The following is a 20,372-nucleotide window of genomic DNA, read 5'->3' as shown; positions in this document are numbered from 1 at the left end:
CCCGCTCACTGTCTCGGGGGTCGCAGCGCCGCGGTCACTCTCCACCCTCGTGGCTGGCGGCCCCCTCCCCAGGGCTGTGGCCTGACCCCGAGGTCACGACGCAACCGCTGGGCTTCCAGGCCGGGGGGCGGGTGCGTGGGGGTCAGCTGGGCCTGGGGCCCACGGGGCCGCCGCGGAGCTCTGGCAGCGCGAGGGGCGCACGATCTGCAAGTTGGGGGGCTACGCCTCCTCGGCAAATGCCCTGCTGCTAGGGCCCGCGGTTCCTCGCGCTCCTGCTCCCGCTCCTCCTCCTCCCCCCGGCCTGAGCCCATCCCGGGGGGGGGAACCCCCCCGTTCTCTGATCTCCCATGTGTCCCCCCCCGGCCTGCCTGGGGCTCCCTCCTCCAGCCGCTGTCCCTCCTCTGAGCTCAGAGGGCAGAGCAGGGCTGAGCAGGACACCCAGCTCAGGGAGGAGGCTGCAGAGAGTCCCTTACCCACCCCCTCCCGGGCAGGCGGAGAAACTGAGGCCCGGAGAGGGGCTGCTGTGGCATCGGGGCCACAGGACGGATGGACAGGTCAGCGGAGCACAGCTGGCTTGGCCCTGCCTCCCTGCGCCCTGCGGCCAGGTGTCCTCCTCCACATTTACAGGAAGGAGAGCCAAAGATGCCCGCTGGGTCCGCGCGCTGGGCCAAGGGCAGCCGCTCTGCCCTGCTGCCTCTCGCTGGACGTTTCTGGTCACTGTCGCTGCTGCCGCGGCGTCTTGGGAACCCCCGTGCTGGCCTCCGCTCGGCTGAAGCCTGGCAACGGGGGCATCGCCGCCCCAGGCCCACCTGCAGCTGCTCTGCGGGGACGACTGCGGCCTTGAGAGGCTCAGGACGGCCCGGCCTCGGGAGCGGCAGCTTTGCCAGCGGCTGCGCAGCGATCCGGGAACAGCGCGGGCCCCCGGGCTGGGACTCAGGGCCGGGAGCACGTGAGGGCCCGGGCCGGCTCACGAGGTTCGGAAGGGGCCCTGTGGGCGCAGCGGGGGCGCCCAGCAAGACGGGCTCCAAGGCCCCCTGAACGGTGCTCGACACAGGAAGTGGGGGTTCCCTCGTGAGTCCAGGGGCGGTGGCATCCAGCTTCAGCAGCGTTTCGGACCACACCCTCCTTGGGGCGAGGGGGAACGGCCACGAACTGGAGGCCAGTCCCCGTTGTGGGCCTAAGCCCGTCCAGCCAACATCTGCCACACAAGCCAGCTGCAGACTTGAGGGGGTCTCCCGGCTGGGGGGGGTGGCTGGGCCCCCAGATCTGTGGCCACGACCGCCAGGCTCCTGCCGCGATGCTCCCTGGGCTGGGGGAGCCGGGGATTCAGGACACAGTGATCCAGGTGAGCCCTGAGAGGTCCAGCTCGTGACAAGGACAGACAGCAGCAGGAGGGGTCTACTTTCCCGTCAGGTCGGCGCTCGGCTCTGGTGTCTGGCCCGGCGAGGTCCCTGCGTGGTGAGCCTCAGTTTCCTGATCTGTCAAACGGGGCCAGGCCTCATGCTGGGCTGAGGTGAGGCCCGGGCATGGCGGGCAGCTCGCAGGGGCAGGCACGGCCGCTCCCGGTGCTGGTTGTGGCCACGGCCCAGGGACACGCGGGCCAGGCCAGGCCACAAAGCTCCCCACTGCTAACGGGGTGCCCCCCACAGCGCCCCCCACATCCCTCGAGGACGGGCAGTCGCCTTCCTTGGAGGGGTCAGGGGCAGCCAGGGGAGCAGGCCAGTGTGGGGGGGCACATCTCCGGCCCTGGGTGGGAGGAGGGGCCCTCGGGAGTGTCTGCCAAGTGGAAACCCGCCCCGCATCCTGGGGGGAGTGCCAGCTCTCCGCCACCCTGCGCGTCCCCCTCGCCCAGGCGAGGGCCTCCTCGCCCTCCCAGGGGCTCCAACAGGGCCTCGGGGGCCGGTCAGACGAGGGAGGCCTCGGCCTGGAAGCTGGAGGAGCGGCGCGCGCCGGGGCTGGCGTGGGTCAGCATGGAGACCTGCGTGCTCACGGCGCTGCAGCTGCCCCGTGGGTGCTGGTACTTGGCGTGGGAGCCCGGGGGCGCCTTGGGGTCGCCAGTGCCGCCATTTCCTGCGCAGCTCTGCCTGCACCTGTGAGAGGGGAGCGTGGTCAGGCCCGCCCCTGCGGAGCCTCCCCCGCTGCTGATTGGGCCGCTGTCTGCTGAGGGGGCGGAGCCAGCCAATCACATCCTCTTCTGGGAGCCTGAGCTGGGAGACCCGGAAGCGGCAGGTGTTGCAGAGCAGGGCCCTTCCCACCCCCGGCCTCCGGCTCGCGTGAGCCGGTCCAGATGGGCCTGGGTCTTGCAGGCAGGGCTCCACAGCCGTTCCGCCCTTACCCGCCGCCCCCACCCCTCCCCACGCCGCACACGGCATTTAACCAGATGCTTCTCAAACTCTGATGTGCAGACGTAGTTTGGTTAAAACGCAGATTCCAGGTCAACGGGTCTGACCCCGGCCCAGATATCTGCATTTTTAACAGCAGGGTGACTCTGATGCCTCTTCTCAGGACCGCACTTGGATAGCGAGCTGTCACCCGCCCTTGCTCTACACGTGCTTCCCGGCGGCTCTGGGCCCCAGGCCCCCCTGAGTTCTGTTGCCTGGCCCCCAAAGCCGGGGAGGGGCTTACCTCGCCGTTGAGGAAGCAGTAGAGGATGGCCACCACAAAACCCTGGGGAGAGAGAGGGCAGGGGAGGTGGGCGCAGAGCCCGGGCGCTCCAGTGCCGCCCCTGCCCAGCCCCCCGCCCCTCCCAGGCCTGCGTGCCTCTGGTTAAGCATAGAGCTAAGCACACAGTAGGTGCTCAGGCAGTGCCCATAGTTGGAATCCAGTGTCGGGGTCGCCAAGGGCCCAGGCTAAATTCTGCCAAAGGCCAGAGAAGAACGCAGCCTCAGCCGGCGGGCGGTACCTGGAAAGAGCCCACGACCAGCTCAAAGGCCAGTTTCGCTTCACGCCCGAAGTTTTCCGGGAAGAAGGCGAACATGATGTAGTGTGCCCCAAACAGGGGGATGAGCAGGAGCGTCGACTTGGCCAGCCTCCTGGGGACAGCAAGGGTGGGCAGTGCGTGGGCCCACACGCGCGGGCACGCCAGGGCCCCGTGGGGGGCGGCAGGGCCGGGGGCACAAGGGGGGAAGCCGGGGCTGGCTAGGGGGAGGGCGGGCTGCTGGCCCCCCACCCTTCAGGGCCTGCGCCCACAGCGCCTCTGCTGGCCGGCCTCCCCCGCCCCCCGCAGCCCCCCAGCCTGGGCGGAGGGTGGGCGTGAAGGAGAGTCCTCTTTCCACCCCGCTGGAGGAGGCCAGGGGAGAGGTCCGTGCCAGCCCGAGGACGACGCCCAGTGGGGTCTCGGGCCGTGGCAGCCCCTGGGGAGGCAGAGGAGACCCTGGCCCCCTTCTCTGGCTCCAGCTCCCCATCAGATAAGGGGGTACGCGTATGCGCAACGGGGCCAAATGACAGAAACGGGGTCCACTGTGAACTCGCAAGAGCTTTGGGCGCATAAAGCGCAGTGCTTCCACGAAAGACCACTGCCTGCTCAGAACGAGGGCTTCTGGGAAGGAAGCCTCTCTACCCGGGGCGCTGACCAAGTGTGCCCAAGGGGGCTCGGGCGGGTGCCGGGCGCCCAGGCTTGTGCCTGGAGTCAGGGAAGTGCAGGGCTGCTCGGCCCAGCTCCACCCGCCCCCCCCTTCTGCTGTGCGCGCTCCTCCAGCGGCCGCCACCTTCTCGGGGACTGCGGGCCCCCCGCCCCTTGCCCACTGATCCGCCCACTCTAGCCTCCTCTGAAGGACCAGCTGCCCCTCCACCAGCCTCGGGGGCCAGCAGGGTCCACACTAAGTCCAAACGGCGCGTCCCTCCCCGCGGGGCGGGGCTCGTGCCCGCCTGGCCCTCCGCGCCCCCCGGGCCTGGCTCCCAGCCGCGCCCCGCGCCCTGAGCGCTGCCCAGACCTGCCTGGCCGCGAGCCCGTCCACAGCTGACCCACCCGGCGGAGGCTTTTGGGCGAAGGCTTCTGGGGAGGGGGAGAGGGGCTGCCAGTCCCCAGCCCCCCACGGGGCGCTCCGTCTCTTGCGCCCGCCCCTGCCTTCCGCCACTTACTGCCCGTGAGTTCCCATCTCACCCCCCAGCTCCCTTTGCGGCAGAGTCCGGCTCTTCCAAGCGAGCGGCTGCGCGCTGGGGGACAGGAGAGCACGGCTGCCCCTCAGCGGGCTGCGGACCCCCCACGGCCCCTTCCTCAAACAGCAAGGGCAGCTCTGCCTGCGCAGAATGCCGCCACGCCAGGGACACCAGGCAGGCTCACGAGAGAGAACCAGAGGATTCCAGAAGAAAAGCCTAAAGTCCAGCGGTGCGGGGCCTTCCCGCACAGACCCCCACAGCGAAGCCAGGCCCAGGGGGACCTCTAGAACCCAGGCCTGGGGGCCCCAGGCCCGTCTCGTCAGCACTGCTGATGAGCCCCCGGAGCCCACCTGTGGCAGACCCTCCTCGCTGCCCGCGGCCGCCCGTACCCCACCTTCCTGCGCCCGTGGCTCTGCTGCCAGCCTCGGGGCTCTGGCGCACGCCCGCCTATCCGTGCAGCCCTCCCATGCCCAGAGGATGGCCCTCGCCCCTTTCCCAGCCTGGACACTCTGCCCCCCGCCCCCCGCCGCCGAGCTGTGCTCCTGGGGGAGGAGGAGCTCGTGTCGGTTTGGGGGCAGCTTGGGGGCCTATGTGGGTGAAGCGAGATGCTGCGTGGAAACCCCTTAGCACTGCCTGGCACACAAACGCCCAGGAGACTGCACGGGCCATTTTGTTGGGGGGCCACTGGGCTCAGGGCAGGGCTGGCTCTCTGGCAGACTGGGGGTTCCTCCAGGGCATCCAAGCACTGTGCGCTTATTGCACCCCTTCTATGTGCCAGGCACAGGCCAGGTGCTGCAGACGTGGACAAACCTCGGGCGCTTTGCCGACCCAGCCCCCCGGCTTGGCCGCAGGGGTGTGCCTGGGGCAGATCACCTGCTCTGAAGTGAGTCCAGGAGCAGCAGCAAGGTCTGAGGGCAGCAAGGGCTGAGGGCAGCAAGGGCTGAGGGCAGCCGGGTGAGGTCGGGGACACCCAGCGGCTGCGCCAGGCCGTGAGGGTGGAGAGTGGGAGCCACGTGGACGGGTTGGCTGGAGGCTCTGGGCAGGGGGACATCCGGGGAGGCGGCCATCGGGGGCGGGGGAGCAGGGCCCTGGGCTGGCACTCACGAGTGTGGGCTGCTGTCACTCGTCCTGACATCCGGGGGCCGCAGCTTCTGAGCCAGGATTCGGATGATGCAAATGAACAGGACGAAGTTCATCTGGGGGGCAGAGGCCATGGTTGGGGGGTGGGGGTGTGTCCAGCCCCCGGGCCACTGCCCCTCCGTCTCATCCTCCCTTGGTCTGCCCCTCTGGGCTGACCCCCACCTCAAATCCCCAAGGACGAGGCCCCCAGTTCTCTCGTCTACTCTAGAGGGTGCCCTGGGGGACACGGGGACAGCCCTGCACTGGGCACTGGGCAGCTCAGGTTTCACTCCGACCTCATGTCCCGTGTCAGCCGGGGCCTCGGTGTCCCCACCTCTCAGGGGTGGAGGAAGCCTTACCAGGATGGAGGCGAGGACGGGCCCCTTTATGATCCACCAGATCGGGGACTTGATGGTGTCCCAGCACCTGGGGGCGTGGGTGGGGGACCGAGAGGAGTCCTCAGCCCGGGAAGTCAGGGCAGGAGGCCTCCCTGCTGTGCCCCGCTCTGCCTGCGAACCCCTTGGCAGCCACGGCCCAAGTCACCCCCAGCTATGGCCGTCCCCCTCTGGACCCAGTGGGGTGGCTTTCCCACCAGCCAAGCCCAGGTGGCATCGTCATCCCACCCAGGAGATCTGTCCCACGTGACGGCAGCTGGGGCAGGGGTGGGCGACACTCACTCGATATCCTCAAAATGGCTCTTGACGATGGTCCACACCACGATGAAGGTGCTGGGCACCCCTGCGGGGCCACAGGAGGGAGGACGGGGCCAGGGAGCAGGGGAGAGAAGGAGAGGGCAGCCGGAGAGAGGGAGGGAGAGGAGAGGATGGGTCCCCAGGGCTGCCCCCAGGGCTGCGCGGTTCTCCACTGTGCAGAGCTGCACCACCCAGGGCCTGTCCAGCTCGAGGGAGTGCTTTTCTAATTTTGACCAAGTCTTCTTGTGGAATAAGAGTGGCCCTGAGTGTTTTGGGGGCTGAAGGGGATGGGAAGGATGTTTACAGAGCCTGTGTGTCCCACAGCTGCAGCCTGCGGGCTCGGGCCCCGAGGGTAGGCACTTGGGGGACTTTTATCAGCCCTTGGCCAAGAATGAGAACATGCAGGCAAGACCTGTGGCCTAGCAAGATGCCAACTCTGCAGGCTGGGTCGGTGCCCCCCAGGCCTGAGTGAGCTCCCCGGGCCCCGGCCCCTTGGTCCCCACCCCCAGCCTGGCAGCCCACCCTGGTACCATACCCCAGCCGATGAGTATGTACCCCCAGAAGTACTTCCGCTCGGAGAAGGAGACGGAGAGCAGGGTGTAGAGGTAGAGGCCCTCCACCAACAGCCAGAAGAAGTTGGCCATGACACAGTACTGGAATAAGACCACGGCTGCCTTACAGCTCGCCTGCGGGGAGAGGAGCAAGGAGGGGTCTCCCTGGGCCAGCGGGGGTCCCTGCCCGCCCAGCTCTCTCAGGGGCGGGGGACAGTTGCAGTACAGTCCACTTAAGCTCCTAGTTGTTTTGCATTATCTCTTTAAAAACGAACTCGGTGGTTTTCCCATTATCCCTGATACCTGATATCTTGGGATATGGTGATGATTTTAATTATCCATCTACCCATCATCTATCCATCTTTCCGTTTTTCCGTCCATCCACCTGCTCGTCCAACCATCCACCCATCCATTGACCCATTTATCCTTTGTCTACCCAGCCATCTGCCAGAAACCCACTACCAACTCACTGCCCATCATCTACCACCCATGCATCCATTCGTCAACTCATCTTCCTATCAACCCATCCACCCACCTGTCTCCCCACTCATTTACCTCTTATCTTCTAGACACCCACTGCCCATCCACTCACCTAGCCACCCGCCCATTCATCTCCCCACTCACCCATCAACCCACTCATGCACTCATCTCGCCATCTACCCACCCACCTAACCCTCAACCCATAATGGGTCCAACCTTCCTTCCTTTATCCATCTCTCCCTCCACCTACTCAGCCAGCCATGCACCCATCTAGCAGCCATGCACCCATCTAGCCACCCACTTAACCATCCCCCCCACACACACCTACTCATTCATCTATGCCAGTTAGGATGGAAGGTGCTGGAAGAGGTGTGTGGGAGAATGCCTGCTGGAGTTGGTAAGAGTCTCCCGAGTGTGCCGCGTGTGGGGTGAGGACTGTGGAGCCCGGAAGGGCATGTGGAGGGGGCTGGGGCTGAGGAGCGAGGAGGAAGAGGAGGGTGAGCAGGAGCACATGGTAAGGGAGGGGGCCTCCTCTGGGTGGAGGAGCTAGCAGGAGGCGGGCGAGGACAATGGCGGAGTCGAGACCCCCGCAGGACGCCCCGGGGGCGTGACTGGGAGTCTTGGGCCCTCCTGGGCCTGCTGGCAGCGGCTTCCATTTCAGATCAAGCCCAGCCGCCCCGAGCCAGGGCTCCAAGCCCCCTCTTCCAAGAAGCCCTCCAGCTTCCTCCCTCCTCATACCCAGAGCATGGGTCCCCACCCTTCCCTCGAGGGGTCTTGGCTTGGAGACCCCCTCCGAGAGTTCTCCCCCAGGCCCCACTGACCCGGGTTCTCGTCCCCTGCCTGGCCCCTCTTTATGACAAGAGGAACTCAGCTCTTCACAGGCCAGGTAGCCGTGCCTTAGAAAAGCTGCACAGAGCAGTTAACGGCTGGGGGGTTGCCCAGCGTTACCCTTAACAGGGCTCGGGGGGCTGCGGGCTGCTCCCCCGCTCTGTGGTGCGTCTGAACTGGCTCCCAGCGCCTGGGCCAGATCCTCCGGGGAGCGCTGGGACTGGCTAAGGTCACTCTCCTGGGTTTTCTCTCCCCTTGTTGATACTCCTGAGAGCCCACCGCCACGGGGCTGTTCTTCGGGGAGAAGGTACTGCAACCCGGAAATACGCACTGCCTCTCGGGTGACTCACGAAGCAGCAGATCACTGACTGCAAGGAGAGGGCGGGAGCCAGGGCTGGTCTCCAGCTGTCTGCCCTGTGCTGGGGGAGGGCCTGGGGGCTGGGGGCACTCCGCGAGGGGGCCCTGAGTTCAGAATTACTCGTGGACGCGACTGGCCACGAACCCGGTGGGTGCCCCTTCCCTGGGAAGGCCCAGAACTGGACCGAGCGCCAGAGAGGGAGGCCGTGTCTGCGGGGCGCCGCCCATAGCAGAGGTGGAAAGAAACTCGGAAGTGCGTGCGCACGTGGGGAAACTGAGGTAGGGAGCTCGCCGAGGTCACGTGGGAAACTAGCCACAGAGGCTGGAGGCTGTGGACGGGGAGGCGGGCGGGCTCTGTGCGGCCGGGAGAGACTCGAAGCCGAAGCCGCAGCCGGGAGGGGACCGACACTGCTAGAAGGGGGCAGCGCAGCAAGAGCAGCAGGGGGGAGAGGGGACGAAGCGGGCGATGGGCGCTCACCGAGCCCTTGTCGCAGTGGTTGTCCTCGCTGCTGTGGAAGAGGGCCAGGTCCTTGAGGAAGACAGCGGCCGCCCTCAGGACGAAGGAGGCAAAGAGGTGCATGTGGATGTAGTTCCGCGTGCAGCGGAGCCTCCTGCAAGGGCAGCTGGGTCGGGGGGCTGCGCAGGCTGCGGGACCCCCGGCCAGCCCCGACCCGGGCACGGGCGCGGGGGGGCGGGCGCAGGTCCCGTCCCGGCGCGGGCCCAGGCGCTCCGTCCCCGCGTGAGGGCCGCCCCGTGGGGACCGGGCCGAGCCAGCTGCCGGGACGGGTGCGGCACCCAGGAGAGCTGCCCGGTGGGGGCTGAGGGGGCGGTGGGCGAGGGGCATGAGGGCGCTCGGCGGGCCTCACCTGCACAGGCTCAGGATGGCCATGGCCACCAGCAGGGCCGCGAGGGACAGGCCGTAGCCGACGGTGTAGCCAGCCTTCACGGAGCTGTAGAACGCCTGCCGCGGCGGGAGGTGGGGGGACGGGCTCACCTGGGGCGTCGGCAGGCCCGGGCACCCACACCCCCTGCCTCGGGCGGAAGAGGAGACGGAGGCTGGGGCCGCCCAGAGCCACTGCACACCCCCTTGGTCCCCGGGTCCCAGCCCCCAAGTTTGCAGATGGTTGGGGACTGCTTCCCAGGCCGCAGCTGGGGTGCAAGTCCAGGGTCCTCTCGGCGCCCCCACGAGGGCTGGTGAGGACGGGGGGTGGGGAGGGTTCTCATTCATTCATTCTGCGTGTGGCAAGCTCCCCGCTGTGCCCGGCTTTGAGCTTAGCACCCCTGGGCACCAGGACTGCTCGCCCTTCAGGTGCCCTCCTGGGGCCCTGGGGCCTGGGGGGAGGCCCCCGGGGCCTGTGGGAGGCTGAAGAGTCTCCGCGGGAACTTTGGGGTTTCGGGTCGGGTGGCAGGGCTAGCGCAGGGCCCAGCTGGGCCCCGGGGCTTCCTGGCTGGCCCTCTCACTGCCTCCTGGGCCACACCTGCAGAGCAGGGGCCGGGCGAGGCCCTCCCCTCCCACACGCCGCCCCGACCGGACGAGGGGGCGCTGGGTGTAGGGACGCTGGGGCCTGCGGCACCGGCGGGAGGGCCCCTTGGGAGGAGTGGGAGCCCCACCGAGAAGGCGTCCGGGCGCGGGTGCCAGCTCAGCCAGCCCCGCAGCGGCTCCCGCTCGGCAGGAGCGCGTCCCACCAGGGGCTCAGTGCCACTGCAGCCTCCGCGGCCACCCGCCCACTGGCTCCTGGCCCCCGTCCTCGCGGAGCCCCCCGCGCAGCCCGCCCTCCTGGCAGAGGCCCCGCTCCGGCCCTGCTCTCGCTGGCTGCCGGGATCGGAGCTGTTTCCTGCCGTGGCTGCACCTGCTTTCTCTCTGGCTGTGACAGGTGAGACGGTACCTGCCCCCTGTCACCTCCAGGCCTGAAGCTCCTGCCCGCAGTAGGGTGGCCCAGACTGGGGTGCTGTGTCAGATTTTGCTGCACTGGGCACCTCCTCTTATGTGATACCCCCCTCCAGCACCCTGCCGGGGGCGGGTGGGGAGCAGCCAGAAGGTGAAGCCCCGGAAATGCGGGTCCAGAGAGGGAGGCAGCTTGGGGAGGGCACGGCCAGGGGGCCGGGTTCCCACACTGACAGCAGCCTCAGCCCTTGGTGGGTGCAGGGGCCCGGCGGCCAGGCATTGGGGTGGGTGTAGGGGCTGGAGGCCAGGAGTCCGGGGTGGACCAGGGGGCCAGCAGCCAGGTGCTCAGGGTGCGTGCAGGGGGCCGGTGGCCAGGAGCCTGGGGTGGGTACAGGGGGCCAGCGGCCAGGCTCCCAGGGTGGACCAGGGGCTGGTGACCAGGCGCCTGGGGTGGGTATGGGGGCCAGCGGCCTGGCGCCCAGGGCAGACCAGGGGCTGGGGGCCAGGAGCCTGGGGTAGGTATGGGGGCTGGCGGCCAGGTGCCCAGGGTGGACCAGGGGCTGGTGGCCAGGCGCCCAGGGTGGACCAGGGGCTGGTGGCCAGGCGCCCAGGGTGGACCAGGGGCTGATGGCCAGGCGCCCAGGGTGGACCAGGGGCTGGTGGCCAAGCGCCCGGGGTGGGTGTGGGGGCTGGCGGCCAGGCGCTTCAGGGTGGACCAGGAGGCTGGCGGCCAGGCACCCAGGGTGGGGGAGGCGCCGAGGCCCACCTCGGCCCAACCTGACGTCTTGTTATTCCAGTCGCAGGCCACGGGGTAGGGGCCAGGCTCCAGGGCTGTCCAGCCCTGGTCGGTGCAGCTGCGGCTCACGTTGCGACCTGGGTGGAGAGCAGGGCAGGGATAAGAGAGGCGTGGGGTGGGCGCGGGCAGGTGCGGGGTGGCACTGGGGCCACAGAGGCCTGTCCGCCCCCCACTTGCACAGGGAGGGGAACAGCCCATGCCCGCCCACCCCTGGTGCTCTCCGCTCCAGCTGCCCAGACCTGGGGAGGAACCAGGCAGGAGGCGCCCCTCCAGAGCCCCCTGGGACCCTCCCAAACAGACAAGCTGGACCCCAGCCACAGTGTAAACCCTGCTCGTGGTCTCAGGGACTCAGCCTGGCCCTGGCCACTAGCGGAACGCTGACCCTTGTCCGGATGGAGGCTGGACCCCGGCCGCAGAGGCGCAGGGCCACGGGGCCCCTGGTGGCTGGTGTGGAAGATGGATTTCTTTGTCCTGGGGGTGCAGAGAGCAGCCCCCCGCGGGGCACGGGCACAGGCCTGCCCAGTCCTCTGTGGTCACGGCCTGCGGCCTGAGGGCCCGGGTTGCCTCCCCCACCCTGGAGGTTTCGGAGGTGCTGCTGGAGAGGGGGTCGGGGGGGAGGTAGGGGGCACTGATCAGGGCCCAGATCTGAAATCCTCATAAGAGGGGAAACAGGGGGCTTCCTGGTAGGGAGACCTGCCCAGGTGAAAGGTGTGGACGGGCACTGAGGACACAGCATGCAGGACTCGGGCCGAAACGAGCGCGCGGGGCTGGGGCTCCAGGACAGCTTGGGGGGGTGGGGGACGCTGGTTTTACAGCACGGGATGACGAAGGGACAGGACAGCTACAGGGCACATGAGGAGAGGAGTGCCACCAAGCCCCCCTCTCCAGCCCTGGGGAGGTACTCTCCCCGCTGAGAGGGAGGGAAGGGGTTCTGTAGACAATGGGTGAGCCAGGGAAGAAGTCCGCCTGCCCCTCTGTTAACCTGGGACTCATAAAAGGGCGCTTCCCTCTAGCAGAAAGCTGGCCAGGCAGGCTAGTTGAGAAGGGAGGGGAGAGAGAAGAAAGGAAGAGAGAGAGCAGGAGGGGGGAAGGCAATGGAGGAAGAAGGGGGAGGGAGGGAAAGATAGAGAAAGGGAGGAGGAGAGAGAGGAGGAAATGAGTGAGGGGAGGAGAACAGAGGAAGGAGGAGAGAGGGGAGGAGAGGAAAGGAAAGGAAGGAGTAGGGAAAGGGGGGAAGAAAGATGTAGGGAGGGGAGAGAGGATGGGGTGAAGTGAGGAAGGGGGGGGGAAGGGACCTGTTCCTTCCAGAATGTGGAGCTTATGTTGGGAAAGAGGCCTGCTGATGGGATGGGGTGGGGCTGAGATGGGTCCTAACACCCCTGCCCTCCAGCTCCTCTCTCACTGGCACGACCACCACCACCATCAGAGTGAACGTTGTTATCCTCACCATGGCACCATCGTGACCATCATCCACACCGTTAGCGCCATCACCAGCACCATCAGCATCAGTAGCAGCATCATTAACAGCAGCAGCAGCAGCAGCAGCAGAGTCAACCCTGTTATCCTCACCATCACACCATCATCACCACCATCAGCATCATTAGCGTCACCACCATCATCGTCACCACCACCGTCACCACCAGCAGCACATCAGTGGTGTCACCACCACCATCATCACCATCATCAGCATAATCACCATCACCATCATCACCATCTGTATCATCAGTACCACCATCATCACCATCACCACCATCACCACCATCACCATCATCACCATCATCATCACACCAGCAGCACCATCATCACCATCACCATCATCACATCACCATCATCACCATCACCACTACTCCCATCATCATCACACCAGCAGCACCATCATCACCATCACCACCAGCAGCACATCAGTGGTGCCACCACCACCATCATCACCATCATCAGCATAATCACCATCACCATCATCACCATCAGTATCATCTCTATCACCATCACCATCATCACCATCACCACTACTCCCATCAGCAGCAGCAGCAGCAGCAGCACCATCACCGTTGTCGCCATCATCGGCATCGGTATCATCACCATCATCAGCACCAGCACAACCATCATCCCATCATCACCGTCAGCATTGTGAGCGTCGTCACTTTCACCAGCACCACCGTCACCACCATCACCACATCACCACTGTCCCCATCAGCAGCAGCAGCAGCAGCAGCAGCATCACCATCGCCGGCAGCGCCACCACCCTCACCCCTCCTTCCCCAGCACCCTCACCACCACCACTCTCAGCACCGCCATGGTCGGCGGCAGCAGCTGTTGAGGCTTTCCGTGTCCGCGCTGAGTGCACTTCACGCACACCATCTTATTTCATCCTCTCAGGAAGGTGACTCCACAGCATCATCGAGAAGCAGAGGCTCCCAGAGGCCGGTCACTGGCCCAAGGACACAGGGAGGACGGGGAGGAGCGGGGCGGGGCAGGTTCCCCGAGCGCCCCAGGCGATCTTGGCCCTCACCTGCACTGACGTAACCTGAGGCCTCGTTTCGGGTGTCGGGGTCCAGGACGGGGGAGAGGAGCTGCCCCCTGAGCTCAGGAGAGTCACCGAGCACATGTGTCTAATTGCTTTCGCATTTTGCCTTGTGCCCGGAACATACCGGGTGATTCCGTATCTATCATTTCTGTAAATCCCCCTGGCCACCCCACGCACCCCACACTTTACGGACAAGGGACTGAGGGACAGCTGGAGGGAGGGGAAGGATATCCAGAAGGGAGCGTAAGAGCCGTGGCCCTGGCCGGGTCTCCTTCCCTGGGGAGGCCTGGGGAGGGCAGAAAAGGCTTTGTGGAGGAAGTGGCCCTGGGCTGGGTCTGCTTCCTTCCTTGAAAGCCTCTTCCCTGCCCACGCCTCCTACCCACTCTGTTGCCAGGGGCTCCAGGACGGGAGAAAGCCCTTCAGCTGCCCCCACTCCGCCCACTCAGCTCCACCGTTGCCGCCACAGGGGGCTCTGGCTGGAGCCTTAGCCCACCCCTCGGCAAATCCCAGACCCCGTCTTAGCCCCGGTTCCAAGGAGCTCCCTGTGGGCCCCGAGGCTGCGCTCACCCGCCTCCCCACCCAGGATCTATTTCTTTTAAAGGCCTGTCCCCTCGCTGGGCTGGGGTGCCTGCAAAAGGGGAACAAGGCCAAAACCAAGCCTTAGCCTTTGGCCACCTGCTCACGAAAGAGCCGGGGACTCCGGGAGCCGGGCTCTAAGGCAAATCCCGGTATGGTAAACCCTGCCGGGCGAGCCTGGGGGCTTGGCGCCCGCAGCAGCTCCGCTCGCCGCTCGCCGTGTGCGGACGCGAGCGCGTTTAGGCTGGGGGCGGGGACCTATCCTCAGCCCCTCAGCCCCGCCGAAGAGCGAAGAGCGGGGATCCCCGGCCAAGGGCGGTGGGGGGGCCGTGCGGGGAGGGAGCAGTGGATCTGGGGTGCAGCGCCTTCTGCGCTCTGCGCGGCTGCTGAGAGCTTCCTCCTCAGTGCTGGGTGGGCCCTGGGAAGAGCCTGGGACGTGGCTGAGCCCCCCACTTTCCAGGAGGTGGCAGAGGCAGCCGCCACGGGACCCCGAGAAGCAGCCAAGGGTCCTGGGCTCGGGAGGGCGGGTGGTGGGGGCGAGGTGGCAGGCCCTGCGTTCTCCCAGCGCCCCCCCTCCTTGTTTCAGAGAGCAGCCACAGCCGCCCCCCTGCCCCGGCTCCTCCCTCTCCACCCCTCCCCAGCAGTCACCCGCCCTGTGCGCCCGCCCTGCTCAAGGATGCCTTCCTAGGTTAGGCGCCCATCTCTTCTCCCCGGGGCCGGGGGGTCTCCCGTCGGGTCCCCCTGATGGCCTGCCCCGCACCCCCAGGCGGCAGAAGGGAGGTTCTAAAATGCAGGGGCGTGGCGCTCCCGGGGGGTGAAACCGAGTCAAAGGCGCCTGTCCCTGCGGCCAGGGCGGAGGTCCTAGGGTGGCACCACTTTCCCATCCACGGCCCCATGGCTCAGGGTGGAGGGCCCAGGAGCCCGCAGACACGGGTACTGGGTGCCGAGCCACCCCGAGCACCACGCTGTCCTGTGTTTCATCCTAAAAGCAGAGGTCCACGCTACCTGAGCAGGGGAGGCACCCCAGGCAGAAGGACCGGCCTCAGGAGAGCCTCGGTCCTGGAGGAACGACCGCCACCTGTCGCCTCCCGTCCCCTTGTTCCCGCCCGGGTGTTTTCCCCAGCCGGGGCGACTGCCTTCCCTCCTCCAGCTCCTCTTCTCCAAGCTTCCCCAGCTCCTCGGGGTCCAGGGAGGACCTGCCTCGCCACCCACCACCCGGAGGGGCAGGAGTTGGGACTGGCATCCCTTGCAAACTGGCAAACTTCCCCCTTCGGTCACTCATCACATCTCCCTCACCCAGCTGCCCCGGGACACATCCTCTTTCTCGTCCCATCGGCCGCTGGCCCACAGTCTCCCAAGCCTCTGCGTGGCTTTCAGAGACGAGGGTCATCAAGCTGGCGGACGGAGGGGGCTGAAGTCCACCCGTACCCAGCCTGCCGCTAGGGGACTCTGCCAGAGCAAGGGGGGTCCCTGTCCACACCGAGGCACCCGCGGGCTCCCCGGGCCCCCTGGGGCTCCGAGAGAGGCAGCGCTCAGGCTGGGCCCAGGGGTGTCCCGTCTGCCACGAGCGGGCCCCGCTGGCTGGGAGCGGACTGCCCTCCTGGTGCCTCCCCTCTTCCCCGAGGGGCTGGGGCTGGCTGCCCCAGGGCTAGCCGGGTGGCGGGCAGGAGCCCGGGGTCTCAGGGGAGGCGATGCCGACCATGTTTCAGGGGGACGGAAGGGGGAGCTCTGGGGGAACGCGATTAGCAGGTGCTCCCAGGAAGCACCGAGAAGGCTCTTGGCCGGGCGCTGAGGATGGGTGCACCTGAGACCTGCCCGAGGAACTCACCTCCTACCTGCCCAGGCCGGGGGGTCCCCGGAACAGGACGTTGTTCCCAGAATCCTCGGGGAGGGCAGCCACCCCGCCCCTTATTCTGCGACCCGGAGATTTTACCCAGCCTGCGTAGAGAGGGTCAAGCTCTCCCGGCCCATCCCCGCTCCGTCCACCTCCAGGCACGACTTCACGAACGAGGAAACTGAGATTCAGAGAGGAAAAGCCTTTCTACCCACTCCCTGCTGGTACTCTGAGTCCTCACCTGCTCCCCCACCAGCCCTCCCCACCCCAGGCCATGCCCTCTGCCCGCCCAGCTAGTCAACCAGGGCCCCCTGGCCGACCCCCCACGCCACCCCTTAGCAGGTCTCCCCTTCTCGCCTCCACCACAGTCTGAACCTGTCCCCTTCTCTTGCCGCCTTGGCTCGGGCCTCTCTGCCTGCACTTGCAGAATCCTCTCTTCTCACCGAAGCCAGAACTCTCAGCAAAAAGCCTAAATCAAACGCCTTGGGTGCCCTGCGGAGCCCCGTCCCCAGTCCCCTGGGGGCTTCTCACCGAATTGAGGGGGAAAGTCAAGTCCTCACCTCCTTCTCCAGGCCCTGCGCGTCTGGCTTCCCCCTTGCATCGCCCTCTCCTTCCTCACCTCCCCGCCCCGCGCATTCTCCTGCCCCAGCCTTCTCGGCCTTTCCTTGAGCCCCTACACGGCAGCCAGGACCCCGCTGACATCCCCCACCTCTTGGGCTGGAGGCCCCTTTTCACCCAGGTCTTAGCGGCCAAAGCGCCACCTCCTCAGCCCCTGGACCACACTCGCTGGTTTTCTGGCTCAATGCCCCCCGTCTGGACGTTAGCTGGCTGCTTGGTCTCCTCCTGCCTCCCCGGCCGCTCCTTCCAGTACCCACAGTATCTCTGGCTTCCTGTAGACACTTGACGCACATGCACTGAACGGCAGTATCGCCGGCGCCTCTTCACTGGCTCGGTAGCAGGGAAGCCTGCTCGCTAAAGCACCGGCCGTTTGCCCTTTCTGCCTTCTCGTGATCAGGCAATAAAACAGAACCCCAGGACGAGGGTGTGAGCCCCGCCTTGCCGGGAGCTGGGGCAGCTCCGCTGAGCCCGCTCCAGCCTGAACAGGGGAACGCAGGGCCATAATTCAATTAGCACTTGTCGGTCCATCCGTTCACAATTGCTGAGCAAATATTTAGTAAGCCCTTCCCTCCTGCTTATCACCACCTGAAGAGCTAATCAAAGCCCGGCAGCCTTCAAAGCCCCACTGGCACAGGGGAGAGTGTGAACTGCAGGGTGCACTATTACCCACGTGGTGCAGCAGCGCTCCAGAACGTGTTCACCGAGTGTGATGAGTGTGCCGCAATGATGGGGGAGGTTGTCGGTGTGGGAGGACTGGGGTGGGGGGGTGGGGGTATACGGGAACCTCATATTTTTAACATAACTTTTTTTTGTGTGATATGTATATCTTCAAAACAATACAATTTACAAAAATGATGGAGTGGAGGGGTGGGGAGTGGGGAAAAAAATTAAAAATGGTCATTCTATGCAGCTTGAGATGATATCTCATTATCATTTTGATTGGCATTTCCCTAATAGTCATATGGAACTTTTTCATGAGCTTGCTGGTTATTTGTATTTCCTCTTTGGAGAAACGTCTATATAAAGTTTTTTGCCCATTTTTTAAACAACAACAACAACAACAAAAAGCCCCAATGGCCGCTGCTTCCTCTGCTAGAGCCCCCCGCCCCGGCTTGCTCTGGCCCTTGGGCCGCTGTCCTTTGCCTTCCCACGGCCTTGAGAGCCAAGGCCACTCCTGCCGCCCCAGCTCCCTCCCTTGCGCCCGCGGCCCCTACCTTCACTGGAAGAGAAGAGCTTGAAGATGGACGGGCAGACCCGGACGACCACCTGGCCCCGCGGGGTGGCCGGCCAGCAGGTGAGGTTGTCCCACATCTTGCCACAGCCTGTGGGGTGGAAGCAGAGGAGTCGCAGGTGCCTCCCACCTCCTGCTCGCCCCCTGCCAGGCGGGGGGAGCCCAGGCTCTCCCCTGGGGGGGCCTCCAGCCCGAGGGCAGGTACCACCCCCTGCGGCCCACATACAGGGCCTGGCCTGCCCGAGTGTGGGGGGGCTTGGCTCCAGCTCCTGAGCCCCGGGGTGGGGTGGACCCCCCCGGGGGCACCTGCCAGCACCACGGACAGCGGCAGGGGTCTGGGTGGGCCTCGAGGCGGGTGGATTGCCTGGGGGGGCCCGTGACTTTTGGGGGAGCCCTGGGGCACCAGCATCGGGGAAAACCTTTTGTGGATCCGGGAGCCTGCACTCACTCCATCCGACATGTAAACAGACGGTGCTTACTGCACAGGCTTAACGCACGCCCATGTGCAGGAATGGACCCCAGAGGAAAGGGGAACGAAGTCCCCGAGTCCGGCGTGGTGTGTGTCCTGCCTCCGGCTCGCGCTGCCCTCGAGGTCCGGGCACCGCGCGCCCCCTGGACACGGCAGCCGGCGCACAGCTCTCGCCCGCGCAGCGCTCGAGTTTCACCTGCAGCCTCAGGCCGCCTCCCCTTTCTCCCCGGGGCAGCCACGCTGAGTGTGTGCGTCGTGTGAGCCGAAGGTGCTTTCTTTTTTATTTTAATTTTACATGACGGCTAGAACATCTTTTTTTAAAAAATAAACGTGTGTTTCCTGAATTTTAATTTGGACAGTAAAGAGTCATTACAAAATATTTGTTACTAAAAAGGTGGGCACTGGGCTCCACAGGGTGATGCGTGCCGGGGGTGGAGCTAGAGCTTGTGGAATCTTCCGGGGCGCACGGAGTCAAGGACGCCCCGCAGCCCAGCGACCTGGCGCCGGGAGAGCCCAGGCCAGAGCGGGCGTCGCGGGCTGCGTCGCTCCGCGCAGCGCGGGCCCTGGGTGGCCTGGCCAGCGCAGTCCTGCGCGGGAAGCCCCACCCCTGCGCCCACGCCCGGCCCAGCCCGGCCCGGCCCAGGTCCGAAGGTTCCCGCGTTCCCAAGCCGGGGCTGGCGAGGAGGTGGAGCGCGGTCCCGCCCCCGGCAGGGCTGCGGCCCCGGGGGGGCGGGGGGAGGGGGGCGGCGGGGAGGCGCAGCTCCCGGGGGCCAGGCCACCGGGAGCAGGGGACCCCCCGCGGGGACCCCAGCCCCGGCCTCCACGGTCCTGCCGGCCTCCGCGCCCTCATCTGGCTCAGCCCCTCGGTTCCTGCGCCCGCCTCCGGGGAGGGGCTCGACGGTGGGACCCCAGGCCCGAGCACACCAGCGGCACCCCGAGCCCGCGCCGGCGGGCACGTTCCAGCGCCCTCTTCACACGTGCGCCTTAGGAAGGAGCCCGAGGCCCAGCGCCCCGTCGGAGCGCGCAGTCCGGGTCCCGCCTACCGGGCCTCGAACCCGTCTCCTCCCGCCCGGAGGGCGTCTCCGTGCCCCGGGAATTCCGCGGCTGCTGGGCTCGCTTTCCCGCTCCCCGACAGCCCAGGGCCCGCCCCGGGTCCCCGCCAGACTTGGGGCCCTCTCCGAGTGGCTGCCGGCGTCGGTCGGGGAGTGGGTTTGGGGCCAGGTCACCCCGCGTTTCCAGAGGTGGGATGGGGGCGAGGGCGGCCCCGCCCTCCGGGAGACACGCTGGGCCCGGGCAAGGCTGGCGGGGAACTGGTGCCTTGCTGGGGGGCAGCAGGCGGGGAGGGGACACCCGGGGACCCGCCAGGGCCGCCTCCTGCAGGACGGGGAGCGGGCGGGCGCGCCGGCCCCTGGGCGGGCCTGCTGCTGGGGCTGTCCCCGCAGCACTCTCTCTGCGTCTGCCCCAGGGAGGCCCCCAGCCCGCAGGACGTGTCACCAGACCCACAGACACCCAGCGTCCAGGCTGGCTGTGGGACCCCCAGGGACTGGGACCCCAGCAGGAGGGCCTGGGCGGGGGGTGGCGGGCTCTGCTGTGCCATCTTCTTGGCGGGGGGCACACGGGACCTCTGACATGCGCCGCACACCTGCACACGGGAGGCTCACAGGCTAGCAGACACCGTGCGCCTGGACAGATGGGCGTGCCAGACAGACCCACTGCTGCACCGACACGGACGCTCGCTGACACACGCACGTGGCACACACATCCAGGTGCGTCCACGCCCTAGTCACACACAGACACCCCACGTCCGACGCGCGCGACTGAGGCCCCACGCTGGCTCGGGCAAAGCCGCAGCCCGCACCTGCCCTGCCCTGGAGCCCCAGCACTGCCCGGGGAGGGTGGTGCACCCGCCGGCTCCCTGCACCAGCCACGACCCCACCGGGCTCACGAGGGCGCTGCCCACCGGGCCCGGGAGGGTCTGGGGTCTGGCGCCCACCGAGGCCTGTCTGCAGCCCCGTTCTGCCCCTGCCCGGGGTGGGGCAGGTGCCGGGCAGTGGGCGGGGCCAGCTGCCCTTGACTCAGTCTCAGGGGTCAGGGGGCAGGGGTGTCATTTCCTTGAGACCTGGGGGGGGGCAGTGTCCATCCACGAGGCTACACGGGGCAGGGGCCAGAGAGACCGGGCAGCAGGGCCAAGACAGATGGACGCCGGTGGGGTCTCAGAGAGGCGGTGGGGGGCGGGGAAGATGGGGCGCCACGCCTGGGGAGAGCAGGTCTGAGCTCTAACTCTGAGTCATCCTTGAGATGACCGGCAGGGCGG

General features: G+C 66.9%; 1 protein-coding gene across 1 annotated transcript in view; it reads right to left on the bottom strand.

Moving 5' to 3' along the window:
- Positions 1–1,771: 1,771 nt before the first annotated feature.
- Positions 1,772–20,372, bottom strand: part of VIPR1 (vasoactive intestinal peptide receptor 1) — a 28,627-nt gene continuing 10,026 nt past the window's right edge. The window contains 12 exon segments of the mRNA XM_004448624.4: positions 1,772–2,029; positions 2,031–2,090; positions 2,626–2,667; positions 2,903–3,032; positions 5,203–5,294; positions 5,577–5,643; positions 5,895–5,955; positions 6,445–6,595; positions 8,604–8,736; positions 8,992–9,086; positions 10,777–10,883; positions 17,573–17,680. Coding sequence (XP_004448681.2) covers positions 1,904–2,029; positions 2,031–2,090; positions 2,626–2,667; positions 2,903–3,032; positions 5,203–5,294; positions 5,577–5,643; positions 5,895–5,955; positions 6,445–6,595; positions 8,604–8,736; positions 8,992–9,086; positions 10,777–10,883; positions 17,573–17,680 — 1,172 coding nt within the window. The 3' untranslated portion in view covers positions 1,772–1,903.

This window comes from Dasypus novemcinctus, chromosome 26, assembly GCF_030445035.2.
Source record: "Dasypus novemcinctus isolate mDasNov1 chromosome 26, mDasNov1.1.hap2, whole genome shotgun sequence".
NCBI lineage: Eukaryota > Metazoa > Chordata > Mammalia > Cingulata > Dasypodidae > Dasypus > Dasypus novemcinctus.
Note: the sequence above shows the minus strand (reverse complement) of the source record. Positions and strands in the feature narration are given on the sequence as shown.